Source organism: Henningerozyma blattae, chromosome 7 (assembly GCF_000315915.1).
Source record: "Henningerozyma blattae CBS 6284 chromosome 7, complete genome".
Taxonomy (NCBI): domain Eukaryota; kingdom Fungi; phylum Ascomycota; class Saccharomycetes; order Saccharomycetales; family Saccharomycetaceae; genus Henningerozyma; species Henningerozyma blattae.
The window spans coordinates 886161-904293 of record NC_020191.1 but is presented as its reverse complement, the minus strand read 5'-3'; the positions used below and the strand labels follow the sequence as shown (position 1 = coordinate 904293).

At 33.4% G+C, this 18133-nt stretch overlaps 6 protein-coding genes across 6 annotated transcripts; 3 read left to right on the top strand and 3 right to left on the bottom strand.

Moving 5' to 3' along the window:
• Window positions 1-310: 310 nt before the first annotated feature.
• Window positions 311-1720, top strand: TBLA0G03400 (serine hydroxymethyltransferase; the record flags this gene model as incomplete). Its single annotated transcript, XM_004181748.1, has 1 exon — window positions 311-1720. The coding sequence occupies one exon, from the start codon at window positions 311-313 to the stop codon at window positions 1718-1720; it is 1410 nt and encodes a 469-aa protein (XP_004181796.1).
• A 474-nt stretch (window positions 1721-2194) lies between these two features.
• SPT8 (SAGA complex subunit SPT8) lies at window positions 2195-4117 on the top strand (the record flags this gene model as incomplete). Its single annotated transcript, XM_004181747.1, has 1 exon — window positions 2195-4117. One exon carries the CDS (start codon window positions 2195-2197, stop codon window positions 4115-4117), a length of 1923 nt encoding a protein of 640 aa, XP_004181795.1.
• A 151-nt stretch (window positions 4118-4268) lies between these two features.
• GYP8 (GTPase-activating protein GYP8) lies at window positions 4269-5852 on the bottom strand (the record flags this gene model as incomplete). Its single annotated transcript, XM_004181746.1, has 1 exon — window positions 4269-5852. The coding sequence occupies one exon, from the start codon at window positions 5850-5852 to the stop codon at window positions 4269-4271; it is 1584 nt and encodes a 527-aa protein (XP_004181794.1).
• Window positions 5853-6166: 314 nt separating this feature from the next.
• Window positions 6167-9286, bottom strand: BST1 (Bst1p; the record flags this gene model as incomplete). The annotated part of the gene is made up of 1 exon (XM_004181745.1): window positions 6167-9286. One exon carries the CDS (start codon window positions 9284-9286, stop codon window positions 6167-6169), a length of 3120 nt encoding a protein of 1039 aa, XP_004181793.1.
• A 707-nt stretch (window positions 9287-9993) lies between these two features.
• On the bottom strand, window positions 9994-12852 carry EPL1 (Epl1p; the record flags this gene model as incomplete). Its single annotated transcript, XM_004181744.1, has 1 exon — window positions 9994-12852. The coding sequence occupies one exon, from the start codon at window positions 12850-12852 to the stop codon at window positions 9994-9996; it is 2859 nt and encodes a 952-aa protein (XP_004181792.1).
• A 1284-nt stretch (window positions 12853-14136) lies between these two features.
• BUD27 (prefoldin-like protein) lies at window positions 14137-17100 on the top strand (the record flags this gene model as incomplete). Its single annotated transcript, XM_004181743.1, has 1 exon — window positions 14137-17100. One exon carries the CDS (start codon window positions 14137-14139, stop codon window positions 17098-17100), a length of 2964 nt encoding a protein of 987 aa, XP_004181791.1.
• Between the last annotated feature and the right edge of the window lie 1033 nt (window positions 17101-18133).

Sequence of the window (18133 nt, the reverse complement as noted above, 5' to 3'; positions counted from 1 at the left end):
TTTTTTTTTTTCTAGCTTTTCAATTTAGTAATCTTTTGCTACTAGTCCGTACCCTCAATCCAAATACAGAAGTCAGCTTGCTCTAATTTAGTTTATGCCTTAATCTTGTGGATCTGATGCCTAGGATGTACTTACAACTCATATATATATAGGAAGCTGCTTGTACCGCTAGTTGCTATTTTCTCGATTGTGATCCCTTCACTTTCCCTTAAAAATTTTTATCCTCTTCTTTCTTTATCCATCTCTATATCTTCATTATCAAGGATAACCAAACTTCAATAGTTCAAACAAGCTCGCCATCATCATCACCATGCCTTACTCTTTAACCAATTCTCAAGAACATCTTTTAACTGCTCATTTGAGTGAAACCGATCCAGAATTAAATGCCATGATCAAAGATGAAATCAATAGACAACAGCACTCCATTGATTTAATTGCGTCTGAAAACTGTACTTCTACTTCAGTCTTTGATGCTCTTGGAACTCCTTTATCTAACAAGTATTCTGAAGGTTATCCAGGTGCTCGTTATTACGGTGGTAATGAACACATTGATCGTATCGAAACTTTATGTCAAGAAAGAGCTTTGAAGGCCTTCCATGTTACTCCAGACAAATGGGGGGTTAATGTCCAATGTTTATCTGGTTCACCAGCCAACTTGGAAGTTTACCAAGCTATTATGAAGCCACATGATAGATTGATGGGTCTTTACTTGCCAGATGGTGGTCACTTGTCTCACGGTTACGCCACTGAAAATAGAAAGATCTCTGCCGTCTCCACTTATTTCGAATCTTTCCCATACAGAGTCGACCAAAAGACTGGTTTAATCGATTATGATACTTTGGAACAAAATGCTATTTTATATAGACCAAAAGTTTTAGTGGCAGGTACTTCCGCTTACTGTCGTTTGATCGATTACAAGAGAATGAGAGAAATTGCTGATAAATGTGGTGCTTATTTGATGGTCGATATGGCTCATATCTCCGGTTTAATTGCTGCTGGTGTTATCCCATCTCCATTCGAATATGCTGATATCGTCACTACCACAACTCACAAGTCTTTAAGAGGTCCAAGAGGCGCCATGATCTTCTTTAGACGTGGTGTTAGAGGTGTAAACAAGAAAACTGGTAAAGAAATCTTATATGATTTAGAAAATCCTATTAATTTCTCTGTTTTCCCTGGTCATCAAGGTGGTCCGCATAATCATACTATTGCTGCTTTAGCCACTGCTTTGAAACAAGCTGCTACTGAAGAATTCAAACAATATCAATTACAAGTCTTGAAAAACGCCAAGACTTTAGAACAATCTTTCAAGAAATTCGATTATAGATTAGTCTCTGACGGTACTGATTCTCATATGGTCCTAGTCTCCTTAAGAGAAAAGGGTGTTGATGGTGCTCGTGTTGAATACGTTTGTGAAAAGATTAATATCGCCTTAAATAAAAACTCTATCCCAGGTGACCATTCTGCTTTAGTTCCAGGTGGTGTTAGAATCGGTGCTCCAGCTATGACTACAAGAGGTATGGATGAAGCCGATTTTACTAAGATTGTTGAATATATTGACAAAGTTGTTCAATTTGCTCACAAGATTCAATCAAATTTACCAGAAGATGCTCATAGATTAAAGGATTTCAAAGCTTCCGTTGACGAAAATGGAGCTGAATTATCTGTCTGGAAGAATGAAATTAATGAATGGGCTGGTAACTATCCATTACCAAAATAATTTGTTCACCTTTTTTTCATTTCATTTCCTTCTATTTTTATTATTATCTTCTTTTATATATCCCATACTACATATGCTTGTTTTTGTTTAACGTTTTCTAATGACATTATTATGTATTTAACTAACTTAACTGTTATTATTATCACTACTTTTTTTTAATAGACGAATTAACTTATTGAATAATTCATTAACTTCGGAGCTTTAGCATGAGCTTGAAAAAATCAAAAAATGCTATAATTATATTTCAATACAACATGTTACAAGCTATAAATTAGCTGTGCAAGTTGATTATTTAAAAAATATCATTTTAAAAAAAAAATTAATTAGCTGCCTAAGTTGATTATTTTAATACTAATTAGGATTGAAGCATATAAAAAATTAATTTTTGCTACTGTTTAATCATTTACAATATAAAAAGGAAATATCTCAGAGTAGAATAGTCAATTAGATAAAATATTACATTAGAAGATAAATATGGAAGAAGTAGATGGTATTTTAAATCAAAGTCAAATAGATGATGAAGAAGAAGAGGAGGAAGAAGAAATGATGGCTGAAGATATTGCAGAAGTCGCAGAAGAGATCGGAGAAGATGTTGAACAAGATGATGAAGATGAGGAGGAGGATGATGATGATGAGGACGAAGATGAGGATGAAGAGGAGGATGAAGAGGAGGAAGAGGAGGAAGATGAAGAAGATGATGTAGATATGCTGGATTCGGAAACAAATAAGCCTAAATCAGAAAATAAGTCAACCACTAAAAATGATAATATTGATCGAAATACCTCACATAAGCTACATGATACGCCTAGTGATACAGAGAAAGGCAATATTGAAGAGCGTACTGAAAAACTTCCTAATAAATCAGATAAATCGGGGGATTTTATAGATACTAGTGATGACAAAGAAGAAGAGGATAAAGAGAAATCCCCCAATAATAAAGATACAAAAGAACTTGATCCCAATAATATCGAAAAACCTAATCCAAATACTGACGAAGATTTTGAAGAATCTGTACATAGATATTATACACAATTATTCCGATCTTCGAGATTAGCAGATGGTTATAATATTTACCCAACAGCTGCTATTCCAATTCAAACACATGTCAATGCATTAGCAATGTCTAAGGGACTTCAATATTTATTCTTGGGTGGTGAAGATGGTTATATAAGAAAATTCGACTTTAGAAATACAATGGATGGTAAACACTCCTTAACAGTTTTGCAAAAGCATTCCCTAACTGAATCCATTCAATATGCTGGTATAAACTTATCGTATTGGGAAAATGAAGTTCCTCAAAAAAAATCAGAAATTAAAACATTAAAAAATAGTAAAGATTATGAACCAAAAGTTAGTCCAGTGCATTCATTAGCAGTGCAAAGTGAATGTCTTTTTATGTTATCTGGTTTAGATAACGGGGGTATTACACTACAAGGTGTGAGGTATCTAGAGGGTTCGATAGAGCATTATTTTAAAAATAGCAATAGTCACACACAGCCTGTCAACTTATTGAAATTGAATAATTCAGAAAGTAGGTTCATAAGTACATCCTGGGATAAGACAATTATTGAATGGGATTTAAATAACGGTTCAATGGCAAATAATTTCAAGGGTGTTCAAGCAGAGATCTCATCATTAGAATTTAGACCACTTCATTCCATGGTAGAAATTAAAGATATTAATATAAAATCTGAAGATACAAATGATGGAAAGGATGATGATATGGATTCCTTATTTGGTGACGAAGAAGATGAAGATATTGATGGTGATATTAATATGGATAAATCAAATGATCAAGCTGATTTGGATAAGATAGACGTCTCTCAAAATCATGAGAAAAAGAACGACAGAGAAGATATTTCTAAAAAAACGTTAAACGTTGTAACAAATGAAAATATATTTATGACCTCAGGTCTTAATGGTTCAATAAGCATATGGGATCGTAGAACACCGACTACACCAGCAATGAATTTACAAAAAGGGTTGTTAACACCACCATGGTGTCAATCTGCAACGTGGGGTATTGATGGTGACACAATATATGCAGGTCGTAGAAATGCATCTGTTGAGAAGTTTGATTTAAAGATGCCTTCGAAACCAATGAGCCAAATCAAACTCCCTACTATTTCAGGGCCTGTATCATGTATATATGCACTGCCAAATGATAGGCATTTACTGTGTGCTTCCTATGATAACATTAGATTATATGATATGAACGCCAGTACTTCCAAATCATCAGCATCTCCATTTTTTATCGTTCCTGGCCACCATGGTGGTGCCATTTCTAATATATTTGTAGATCCTACTTGTAGGTTTATGATTAGTACAAGTGGTAACCGCGGATGGCAAGGGGTTTCTACAGATGTTGCTCTTCTTTATGAGATAGATTTAGTATAATATAATAAGCTATGTAATAGTATGTCATATGTAACAATAATGAGTACTTTTCATAATATTAAATTTATAGATGACAATGTGCATTAATAAAAAATTTTACGATATCATTTCCTTCCGTATATACATTTGTACCATTATATCATCAAAGTACTTATTTCAAATCAAGAGTTACATCAGTCAATTCTGGTGCGAAATCTATTGAGGAAAATGTGAAGAAATTATAAACTTTCTTCAACAGCGAATAGTTGATATTGTTAGTCATAAGAGAAGAAAATTCTTTTGAAATTGAATGGAAGTTGTGCTGCAATGAAAGAGAATCTCCTATTTGTGTTAAATCTTGTGTCTTGTAAATGAAAGAGACAGCAATTATTAAGATGGAAACTTTGAAAAGGATGTTGTTTTTGGAGTATGATTGCCAAGCAATGTTGAGTAAAGGACTTTTAAGACATCCCTTTGTTTTATGTTTTGAATATGAGTCCAGTTTTTTGCTAGCCTTAATTTCTTTTGCTAGTACATTTTGAACATACTTAATATTATAACGATGATTGCTACCTGATGCCGTTGTTCTCAGAACACTATACTCATCTACCATTTTTCTTGCATTTTTTAGCTTTAATGGTTTCTTGATAGACGACTGGGTTCGTATGAGCACAATTGACCAGAATTTTTCATTGGTTATATTTTTTATCATCTGTTGCTGCATAACTCCGTGTAATAAATCAATATCATTTTCAAAGTTTCCCGCATTCAGAGCATATTCTTGAAGCAAAGAGTCCTTCGACATTAAAATTAGATGCATGTACATTATAATAGATATAAACATCGATTGACTCGATATTATTAAGTCAAATACCTGATATATAAAGCCATTTGATAATTCAGTAGGTTTAAACTGATGTGAAAAAAGAGTTAATAATGATGGTATAGCAAAAAATGGTTGCATTTTATCTAGCTTTAAAGTCATATACAATTGTTTGTCATACCTTTTAACTATTGCTGGGATGATCTTAGTTTGTAAAATTGGGAATGTTAATGAATCCATCATAAAGTCTCTCAAATATATTAAGGTGAATATTTCTACTGAGCGGAATAACATTGTTTCGTTTGTAATTGGATCAATTACAGAACTCGCTATACTAATACCACTTCTATGAGTTGAATACTTAAACTTTTCACTGACTTGTCTAGTTAGTTCAATGTCATACTCTTCATCTGCTTCGCAAACTGATTTTTGATAAGGATGAACCATAAATACAATAATAAAAACTGCTACTATATCATGATAGCCTTGATAGTATCGTAGAGTTGGGTATTTCCTTAGAATATTTACGATAATCTTTTCTAGCAGAGATCTCAGTTTTTCCTTTTGTTTATGGTCTTCTACAAAGCCAAAAGATCGAAGTACATCCAAATGAACTTGATTCTCATCGGGGTGAGGTTTTGCATTTTCAAAATTTTGATTTGAGAAATTTCTGGCCAAATCCAATTGGTTAAGCAAGAGTTCATACCAACAATCTTTTCTAAGTTTTAATGATTCGAACCCACCCTCACTTTGACCGATTTCTCTTAGTATATTACGATTATCTTTTGTTAAAGCATGTGCAATGACATTCTCCCTTAGAGTTAATTTCTCATCATCATTAAAAAAGCTATAAATTGATTCATTTTTATTTAGAATACCTTTCAGTAAATTATAATGTGAAGACCACTTGTTATCATCTTCTTTGGCCGGCATGTCTCTTTTTAACGTTACAGTTTTATCCTTATTTTCCCCAGGTTTATAGTTAATATGGAAATATTTCTTTTTATCTTTAAGTGATGGCATTGTTTTAGAGATGATAGGATTTCCGAATAGGGCTTTTCCGGAAAGATTAGTAAATACTAAAAAGCCTAGTTGCAACCTCTACGAAATCTAGGAAGTCCATATGAAATTATTCTATTGAATCTAAATGCAGTTGAATAGATATATATCTTTAAATGTAAAAAGTGGGTGTAAAAGTGATCTTGGCTCTTTTAAAAAAAATAAAACAGCCACCTTTCAGGCCCTTATCATGCTTGTCTCTTATCTGTGGTACAAATTGTTACGTTGTAGAGAAGCCATATACATATAACATTAAAAATGTAGTGTATCCAATATGTGTTTCTTATACCATATACTAAACTAAAGCAGCTTAGATATCCAAACAATATTATAGCAAGGCCTCCATCTGTAATGCCATTTGATTGGAATCTTGGAACTCGAAAGTTGGAATTGCTAGCAAATAATAGTATGACGGGTGCAATTGCTAGAAAGTTGTGATGAGAACGAAATGATGTTTCCCATCTAATAGCAACATTGTGTAAAAATACAATAATAACAGGGAAATTAATTGCAGCTACGAATAGTGACAATAAAAGGATTGAAAAATTGTAATTTCTCAAATTTGAGTAATCCTTAGTACGTTCGATGCCACTTATACTGGCAATACGGCCACATGTACCAATCTGGACAATAACAACCAGAAGAAAAGCTAGTTGATAAGGAATATAAAAGATTACCATCAAAACTAAAAGGAATGCAGCTGCCAAACGAGTTTTGCCAAGAATCTTTCCTTGATTTTTCATATTTGGTGGTAATTCAACGTACAATTTTCCTTTAAAAATTCTACTCCTAGTAATTTTCTTTATTAAGTTTTCACAAACTTTTAGAATCATGCAGAAAGTATAAACGATTCCAATTGCTATGTAGCCAAACACTGGCCCAAGCAATGAGGGGAAAATGTCACTTATTCCTAAGTAATAAATGTCTGAGTAAATGCCTTCGTTTTCAAATAGTAACGGTCTTGATACTTTTAATGGATCAATCCAGTATAAAATTCTTTGAACAAATCTTGTGCTTGTAACAGGAGATAATAAGAAGAAAGAAATAACAATTGGAATGGAATATCGCTTTATAAGCATATTTGTCACATCTTCGAAAGCTGGATAAATCTCAGTTTTGTTGTAATAATAGAATTGAATAGCAATAATTCCAGATATAAAAAATGTTGGGAACGAGGCAATGGCTAATCTATATCTAATAAAAAGCATTTTAATAGTCAAAGGCCAATTCACACTCCATTCTAATTGAAGATCCATTCGTGGTGGAACAATTACGACCATATTCAGTCCGCAATCGGTGCAGTTTGTATCTTGTGGCTCATAAGGAACAAAAGGAGCCTTATTATGCATATTCACATCGAATGAATGACTTAAAACATCCATATGCCACTTAGATTCCAAAGGAGATTTAACCCATTGTCGTACAAAAGGTCTAAATAAAAAGTTATCAACTTTTACTGAGTAGAGGAAAGAAGTCACACGATAAGAAAATAATGAGTTCCAAATTTTTGGATGCTTAAATGTTCTTACAAATGCAGTTTCTGGAACCAATTCAGTAAATCCAAAAAAAGTTGTATAAAAAGGGCTATATTTTGTTGTTTCCAAATAATAGTCAGTTTCCATTGCAATGACAGAGTAATCAGATGCCTTCATTTCTACAATTGGTGGTGTTTCAATTATAATAAAATCAAATTTTGATAATTCCTTTTCAGTAAAAACTAACATTTTATAAGGTTCGTGGTCAGAATCCATTGATGAATCGCTAGCCAAAAATACTCCTTCAGATGGATTTGGAATCGTTGCAAATAAATCATCTTCAGAAACACAATTGAAGTAAACTGAATTATCATCATTATCGGGTAAAGCCTTCTTTTTGTTAGTGCAGAAACGAATTTTTATGTTGTGTAATGAAGACAGCATACTAAATTGATAGGTTGAGGCTGTATCCTTAGGTATAATAACTTTAATATATGATGGTAATTCAGTTACATCTGCTAATCTAATTGTCAGTATATCACCTGTCTTAAGATTATAAGCTTCTAAAAGCTTGTCCTGATCTAATGCAGTGTATTGATTTTCTTCGTTAGTAATAGTTTCCATTTGATATGATTCTTCTTCAAATCCTGATAATAATAAATGCTTAGCAATAGCAATCCTTTCTGCAAGGGATTTCACCTTTGATGGACTTGTAGAGTCCACGCTCTCTAATAGTAATTGTGCTATAACTTGACGTAACTGATCACACCAAACAACAGCTAGATGGTCAATTGGTGTCCATACATCCGGAATATTTGAACTATATGTTGTAAACCCATTTGCTGGTGGTATAATTGTATTAACTGCTGTATAGTCGGCGGGTAAAATCATGTCTGAAATACCACCTGTTATTGATATAAGAGACAGATGCTGAGAAAAATAGGAGTTGGGATTAGAAAACTGTTTGTTCCAATAATCATTTGTTTGTTCATACAATTTTAAAACATCACCATCAAAAGTCAATGGCGCGGCTGCATGTGGAGTGGATAATGTAATAATTGATGTTATCGACTCATCAACATAATTTTCTAAGGTAGGCATGACACGAGCCACAATTCCACCCATAGAATGGCCCACAATAATAACTGATTTTGGTAATGTGTCTTTATGAGAAGGAGATTGTTCGTATAATTCGAGAATATATCTGACGGCATCATTTAAATAAATAGCTTGATCTAATAAAGTTCTTCCATGAAATGCCGTAAAATCTTCGTTAAAGTCAGCTGCAAAAACATCTAAATTCTTTGCTACCTCATTGGTAATATCCTCTTTGTAATCGAAATACAAATTAGCTGAGGCAGCTGCGATAGACCTCACTTGTTTGAAACTACCAGCGTTGCCTGGAATAAATAAAACTGGAATACCATCTAATTGAATTTCATCATTGTTCACGGGCTCCTTATCTTTATCTTGTTCTCTATACAGATATAGATGATATTTACTCGCTAGATCCGTATACCTCTCATCAAAACCATCTATTCTTGCATATGATGGATACATGTATATTTGATGACATCCTGGTAAATCAGCACCATTAAAGTGTGTTAACACATTGCAAAATGCAAATATTAACAAGGTAACTATACCTATATATGCTGAATAATTAAAATATTTGATATTCTTGTAGCCAAATAGACTTCTCGGTATTTTTGTAGGAGGCACATTAAGATCCATTGTTTTAGATCTATGAGCAATTGGACTATCAGACTCTTGGCTAATTAGAAATGTATTTTCCTTATTATCAAAATTTCTCACTATCTTCCTTAGTCTCATAAGGATATATGTTATATAAAATCACAATGTATATCCTTATGCTCTAAAATATCAATAAAGGGGGTGGGATTCTTCAATAATATTACGTGGTAATTTTTTTCTTGAAATTTTGATATTTTTTTGTTTATATTTATCGGTTAGTTACCCATTCGGAATTTAATGGTGGAAAGGTTGAAAGAACATAAAAATCTCTTATTACTACGGATATCTATCAAATAGATAATTTACAAATCAACTGTTGAATATATCCCTTCTTAAAAATAATACGGTTATATTGTCATATTAATATCAGAATAATATAAGATAGTAAATTTGGAGATTAAATTATTTAATTTATAAAATTGTTTAAATAAGTACTGATTATGAGTATCGTAAATATAATAATGCAATTGTCTTTTTATTAGAAAGAACGTTAGGATTCTTAATGTGATAAAATGTGAAGTGAAATTAATTTATTGTTCGTTACCAACCCCTTTGTTAGGATTTAGGTTAAATATTTATAAGATAATTAATAATACAAATTTGCAATACTGTTAACAGACAGATTATGTGATGCATGATCAAAAATAACCTTTCAATTTAAAAGCGTAAACGAGAATTCAAGTGGGAAAAATCACAAATCAAATATTTTGTAATGAATGACAGCAACATTAAACAACATCAACAGAATAAATTAGCATAAAGCAACAAATCTTTTTAGGATACCACTAAGTCTTTTTGGGAGAAATAGGTATTTGATCTCTTTTAGTTTCACTCTCTTTTTCTTCCTTAATGGTTTTTGGCTTATTAGACTTAGTAGGGCTTCCGGCCCTTGTTTGATTGGTTTGAATTTTTTTTGGAGAACTCTTAGTAGAGTTAGATTGACTTTTTGTTGGAGAACTTGTAGATGCCTTTTTTGAACTTGGTTTGCTCCCAGTGCCAGCGCTTTTCTTTCTCTTAGATGGAGAACTTGAAAGAGGATTATTTACAGTAGATTTTAGCACCGATTCATCACCAATAGATTTGCTGGGGGAAGACGATTTATTATCTGAAGCAATGTCATTAGTGCTTGGTAATATCGTAGAAGGATTTGATGGAGTGTTAGATTTTTTATTTGTTTTGTCGGAGGTTGTTTTATTGTTTGTCTTCTCTTTACTTTTATTTTCATCATTATTTTGTGACGAATTATTATCTGTACTATTGGATACATTTTTCGCACCTTTATTGGATCCCTGCTGGTTTTTCTGTGTATTTGGGGCAATAATACTATTTGAATTGCCATTCGAGCTTATAGTAACGGATGGCGTGTTTGCTTTTAGCTTTTTAGCATTCAATTTTTGTTGTCTTAATTTATTAATGTATTCTTGACGATATTTCAATGTTATATCACGTAATTGTTCATATGCTTTACTACCTAACATTGTACCAAATCTAATAACTTGAGTCTCGTTGGAAATCTGGTTTAGTGTAGCAGGTTCAGAAGAAAACTTGGCACCATACTCATTAAAAGTAGAATCATACTTCCATTGATCATGGGATCTCACTAATTCATCCATTTTAGACTCATAGACATCTATAACATCATTGGAATTACTCTCTTGTTTCTCAATAGCATCAAAATCAAAAAATTCAGTGAATATTGCTTCAGATTCTCTAGAATTGGCAACACTGGTATTTATTTTACGGTCAATATATTTGATCCCACAACGGCCAATACGTGATCTAAACATGACAGGATGTTCCTTAGTTAGAATTTGATTGTTTTTAGTTGCGAATGGGTCATAAATCTCTGGTTTCTTAATTTTATAACTTTCTTTACTTGAAATTTTTTCACCATTTCTTTTAAAAGCATAAATATCTTTTGAACTACCATTTAAGCAATCGTGTAAATCTGGTGAGTAATAAGATTTCGGGATTTCGAATTTTGATGATGTAATTGAAGAGAATGGAACGTTAGATGATTGTACTCCCTTTGGTATGTGAATCTCAAACACTGGGTTATATGGATCATCAGTAAGATTGAAATATGCATGTTTATCTTCTAGTCTTCTCTTTTCCATTCTATCATGAACAAATTTTCTTGCATTTCTTTCTTTATTGAATAATAAGTTTTCAACATCATCCAAAACAATATCTGGGATTTTAGAACTTGGTAATTTAACATAAACGTGTGAGGTGACAGTTTGTGGTTGAGGAGGGATTGGTTTTGGAATCTTTTCGGCAGGTATTTTAGGTACTTTTTCGGCAGCTGCCTTGGTTGACGATTCCTTTTTAGAACTCTTTGTTTTATTCTTTTTTGTAGTTTTTTCGTCAACATCCTCGACCGCTGCTGCGTTATCAGCAGCTAATTTAGCTTCCAAAATTTTCTTTTCTTCATCCTCTCTCTGTTGTCTTGCCATTTGTTCTCTCCTTTGTGTTGTGATGATGTGTACTTTTTTACGTTTATGGTTAATCAAATCATCATCTTCACCTTTTATATTAAGAGATCTTTTTAATTTCTTCAATTCGAGTCTTTCAGTAAATATTTTTTTCTCATTTTGCAATAGATTTAAATTAGTATTTTCACGTTTTGCCACTAGCAATGCCAAATCTTTCGCATTTAATAATGCTTTATGGATCATTCTTAATTTATGACTATTTAAGATATCTATACGTCTTGTCTTTCTTGGATGCCTAACATCACGTCTACGGAAACAAACATAAGGGTTAACATCATCCTTTTCGTCAGGTCTTTCAAATTTTAATTCTGGGAAAATATTATTACCATTTGCTTGAATTTTACGATTTTTCCAATGCTCGTAAACTTTAGAACCAAATTTCTCTACTAATACTGGCAAAGGTCGTACGGTTTTTTCATTAATTGGTTCGAATTGAGTTCGTATTACAGTTGGGTCTGTATTCTTATCGCTATCATTAATGCCTATATCTTTAGCTAATTCTTTTTTCAAAGATATATCATTATAATCAGCTTTTAGAAGAGATGGTTTTATTTCATTAAATGCTAAAATAGTTTCAGGATCCATTGATAAAAAGGGTTGTCGTTCATGAATGATATTTTCAAAATTGGAGCATAATAGTTCAAATTCATCTTCTGTTAGAAATTTATCTTTATCATCATCATTGATATTCAAATTAACTTTTTCATTTAAGAATTTCTCGTCTATTTCATCCATGAAATAATTGGCCCCAAAACAATCTTCTACTGTAGCAGAAAATTTGATATAAGTCTTTGGAAAATTGTATTTCCCCTGGTAAAATTGCTCAAACCCTTTCCATATATGAGATGCATCAGGGGTTGGGATATAATCTTTTTTAGCAGTAGTTACTTGTTTTTTCTGTAAAATTTTGTGTAAATGAACCTCTTTCTCTTCATTCTTTTCAACACCTGTTTCGACATCAATGACATCTCTCTGTTGAAGTTCCTCGGCGTCTAAATTTTTAAGGTCAGATGGCTTATAAATATGCAATTGTTGTTTAACTGATATTTTTCGGTGTCTAAACCTCGTATTAGCCGCTGCAGTATTTAAGTTCTTCGTGTGGCCGGCAGGTCCTTGTGCAGTAGCATTAGCGGCAGCAGAAGTAGACATATCAGCTTAAAATGTATCAGAAAACAAAACAAAAAAATAAAAAATAAAATAAAATAAAATAAAAATATCTATTAAGATCAAAACGATGAAAGAATTAAGAGCAAAAGAAAAAAATAAAGGACCAAATAAAAGCAATTGAAGCCTTAATTATGGATATTCTGTTGTATCACGTGCAGGTGTCCGGGAGACGACGCGTTGAATAGGGTATTTCCGGACACTTTTTTTCTGTCGAACGAATCCACGGGGTGGCAAAAAAAAGACACAGAAAACGTAGAAAAAGAAAAAGACCAAAAAGACAGCAGCACACAGATTAGAATACCTAATGTCGAGGGTGCCCGTGATAATATCAGCGGCTATGGAACCTGGCCAATAGTGCACAGGAATATGTATAGTTTTTTTGCTATTTTTGCACCTTGTTTTTAACGGCAAATCCGTGGCTGTTTTTCAACGTGTAGGATAACGAAGCAGCTGAAAACTCGCTATCCGGCCGGACACTTTGTTTTTTTTCGTTTCTCGATGTCCGGAAAACACTGTCCGGGCAATGGTGTCCGGATCCGCGGATGGCCCCTGCCGGACAAAAGCACGTGGAAGTCACGTGTGTTGTGGTCATATTTCAGATGATTCACGATTGGTGAGTTTGGTGGTCACAAACTAGCGTATAATATCATTATAAGTTGTTATTTTCGAAAGGTAATGGGTTGTAAAAGTTTATTGTGCGATGGTGTTTCGGAAAGATGGAATGTCACCCCATAGATCCTGTGGTATAAGTGAATGCTTAAATTCTCTTGTCAGAAACGTCAGCACTATTAGTTGTGTAGTAGCATGAGTTGATGCATAATATCATTCTCTAAGCTAACTGGGTTATACATTTTTTTTGTCTTCTTGTTTTTTGTATGCGTGTATGGTTTAGTTTACAAGTTCCTTATTCCTTCTTCAACAGGTCTAGCCTGATCTTATAAAATGAAATTAATAAATGCACAATGCAAGAGTGTAGTCACCCGGAAAACTAAATTGAATTCCATTTGACATTCTTCGTATTACCAAAAGCCGTCTAAATTCCGACTGTATGATGAGTTTCCCAAAATAGTAATTTAGCACGTGGACTATTTTCTGTAAGAAAAAGAAAAAGCAACGCTGTAATTCGAGCGATGAGCTTAGATTAGTAAAGGACTAATAAAGAAAAATATTAAAATAGTATTAAAATGATATGATATTGATTTCTGTTTTGAAATTTATAAGTCCGTATTGTTTGTTAAACTACTAGTGAAGGATTTTATAGATAATATGGATGTCCTTGAACAACAAATTACCAAGACTTTATCAAATCTTAATGATAAGAAATCTTTCTTAGAGGAACAAAAAGTTCAATATAATGCTATTTTGGATAGTGTTGGCCAGCATTTTATAGATAGAGAGGCCACTGGTGATATCGATGATAGAAAGGAAAGAAAGGGGATGGTATTTGGAGAAGTTATTGTCTCCGAAGATACCTTTTATTTAAATATTGGTTATGATTATTATGTAGAGAAACAAAGAGATGAAATTCTGGATTTTCTTAAAAACAAACTTTATTTAATAAATCAAGCTATTGACCAATTTACATCTAAAATAGAAGAAGGTAATAAGGCATTAGGTGATATGCAGATGTTTTCTCAGCAAGAAAAGGCAGAAGAAAAGAAGCTCGATAACGATTATGAAATGGCAAATGAAGAAGGTGATGAATTATTTCAGCCGATGGAAATTAGGGAAGAATTGGATGATGATGGCAATATTATTAGTAGTTCAGTGACACCTCATGCCTCCTCTAAGAAAAAGGTAGCAGAATTAGAACAAAGAATATTAGATGGATCTACTGATGCTACAATATCTAGTAATGATAAAAGTTTACCTCAGCAAGCTAAGCAAAGTTATTTTGAGAAAAACTTAAGAGGGAAATTGAATCGAGATTACAAAAAAAACAGAAAGAAATTCAAGAAAATACCAAAAATAGAAGAAGTCGTAGATATTACCTTACAAGATAAATCAAAATCATCAGATTTGACAGTTTCGGAAAATGACCTCAATAACGATATTGACGAAAATGATAGCAATAGTGATAATATTAATAGTTTCAATGGCATATCTAAAAACGAAATGTACACGTTTGCAGATTTGGTTGAAAAATTGGATGAGCAAGATAATTTAGAAGATGGTGAAATTGATCTTGCTGATGTTGCATATGATATGGATTCATATAGGGGTCTTGATTATTCAAAATATGATGACTACGGAAATGATAATGATGATGCTGATGATGATGAAGTTAGTTTTGGTGATGATTATGATTATGATAAGCCGGCAAGATTTACTACAGTTCCTGGGTTTGCTAGAAACTCGTTTATGGATCAAATTAATCAATTAAGAATGGCAAGGACTTCTAACGATGGGGAAATTGTTGATCAAGAAGAGTCGGTAAAATATGAAGAAAATATTAAGACTCCTGTAACTCCAATACCTAAGAAGGAAGCTGGCAAATCCATCTTAAAATCAAGTTCACTCTCAGTAAACGCTTCATCTGAAAATATCACTACAACTGAAAAGAAGAAAAGTGTAGCATTTGCTGAAGAATTAGATATTCATGAAATTGAAAATATGAAATCAGAAACAAAGAGAAATACACATAATTTCCCAAGATTTTCCAATAGTGGATCCATGACCTATGAAATTGATCCGCATGAGGGAATATTAACCAAAGATGACTTCGATAGTGATTTATTTGCTGAGTTATTAGGTGTTAAAAGATCTGAAGAAATCCATGATAAATATTCAAAAGTTGTCGAAGCAGAACTTGAACACGAAGAAGAAGAAATGCAAAATAAGAAAAAGAGAGTGTCTAGATTTAAAAAGGATAGAATTATTACAGACCCATCTGTTTCAACAAATTCAAGGGATAAAATTAGTAGTAATGCTTCCAAAAATTCAATAGTTAATTACATTATTGAAAGAAATGATATTACATCCAACGATATTGTAGAATATAAAGTAACAGATACAAGTAAAAGAACCTCTGCGGATTCTTCTAAAAAGCAGCCTATTGAAGATACCATTACTGAGAGAGTTGTTGAGGATGCTGTTATAGAGAGGGCTGTTGAGGATGCTGTTATAGAGAGGGCTGTTGAGGATGCTGTTATAGAGAGGGCTGTTGAGGATACTATTGTTGAAAGACCTATCAAAGATACTATTACAGAGAGGGCTGTTAAAGATAATATTGTTGAAAATCCTACCAGGAATACTAAAGTAGAGAGAGCCATTGAGGACACTATTGTAGAAAGGGTAGTTAAATATGGCTTTATGGAAAGAGCTGTTGAAGATACTATTGTTGAAAGGGCGGTTGAAGATACGATTATAGTGGGAACTATCAAGGATACTATTGTTGAAAAAGCTGTTGAAGATATTGTTACAGAAGATACTGTAACCCCCTCCATAAGTAAAACCAACCCGCCGAAGCTATCGAAATTTAATAAGAAGATGAATTCTCTTATTAGGCCAAGTAACTATACACCTCAAAATTCCACAGAACAACTCTTGAAACAATTAGACGAATCAGATAACGAAATTGAAGAAACTATTAAGCCTTCAAAACATGATACTGACAACAATCAAGGATCATTTCCCGAAGAGATTAATGATATTATAAAAAAAGAACAAGAAAAGAATAAAGGCATAAAACAGTTGCCGACTATTGATTATCAAGCACTTGGTGATAATATCGATGACATGGTACGGGCGTACTCCTTAGGTATTTACGATGGAGATTTAGAAGAAGATCCAGGTACATTGATTGAAAAATTAGAAGACTTTAAAGACTATAATAATCAAGTAGAGGAATTGAAAGACGAGATTGCAGAGTTCCGATTGAATTCGAATAATGAAACAAAACAACAAGAAGCTGATGATGACGACGATGGGACTCCTATGGTTGTTGATATCGTCGAGAATGATATACCGGAGAATTATCAAGAAGACGACGTTGATTATGGCTTGAGTACTGAGAAGTTGCAAGAATCGATCACGTTAGAGTATCATAAGATGAAAGAAGGATTGATAGGGAAGATGATGTCATCCTTTCCCGAGGTCAATTACGAGAATGGAGAGGTGGAGGGTCCAGATGAAGGGAAAAGTTTGGAACCCATTGATGAATACGGTAATCCTTTAAAGACAAGTCGGTTTAGAAGTCGCCAGATCTCTATGAATGAAACAATTGGATAAATTGCCTTACATAGATACGTTCGTAGCATTGGTTTATAAAAATAGATAGAACATACTTCAATTTTTCTGCTCGTTTGTATAGGTCTTTTATTTTGATGTTTTGTAATTCAAAAGATAATTTCAAAATTTATTGATACTTGTATAAATCAGTGTTATATTAATTAATTAAAAAAATAAAGACGATAACACCAACATCGTAAACGGAAAGTTTCGAGTGTCACAGACGGAAAGTTTCGAGTATCAAAAGTAGAAAGTTTCGAATGTCATAAGCAGAGCGTTTCAATTTCAAGCGTTGTTGATGGAACGTTTCGAATATATAATCCGCTTACCTGTTACATCTTAGATAAGATGGCTATTTTTAGATCTCCAAGGAGTTCTGAGCAGTCTCTACGAATCCTCTGTAATTGCCTCCGATAGGGGAGCATTTTAAGAATCCTAACCTGTATTTCAAAAAGACAGACCCTTTTACAGCCACTTCGTCTCCTAGAGAGCCAAATGCCCGCTGTTACTGCTATGGGAAACTCAATATAGGCCCCTCAGACACTTGCCGATTTAGGCCCTGATTCTGGCGATGCAGAGAAACACCCGGACAGGCCAGATCCTGCTCGATCTCTGCACTCGTGCGGCATATCTCTGTGACGATGTAGTGCGTCCAAACACGGCAGAGCCAATTAAAGCAAGTGGCACTTAAGATGCCATTTCGGGAAAGAGCTCCGGAAGGGGAAAACTTAAGTGGTTACCACTTTGGGCCACGCTGTCTGAGGCGATGGGCTCGAGAGAGTGAAAGAAAAAATAGTGTGTTCTGGCACCATAATAGCTATGGTAGTGGAAACAGAAACAGCAATATAATATCCTTCTGTTCATGGTAATCACGGTCTGGTAATAATTGCAGTTTTAGTATTGGGATAACAGGATGGTAAAGTTTGAAGCTAGGCTTGTTGGTGGTATGTTTAAAGCCGCTGGATTCAAGAGGTTATGATAGAGAAGATTAGGCTTAACATGGGGCCTGTTTAGAGAAGTGGTGGTGGAGCTT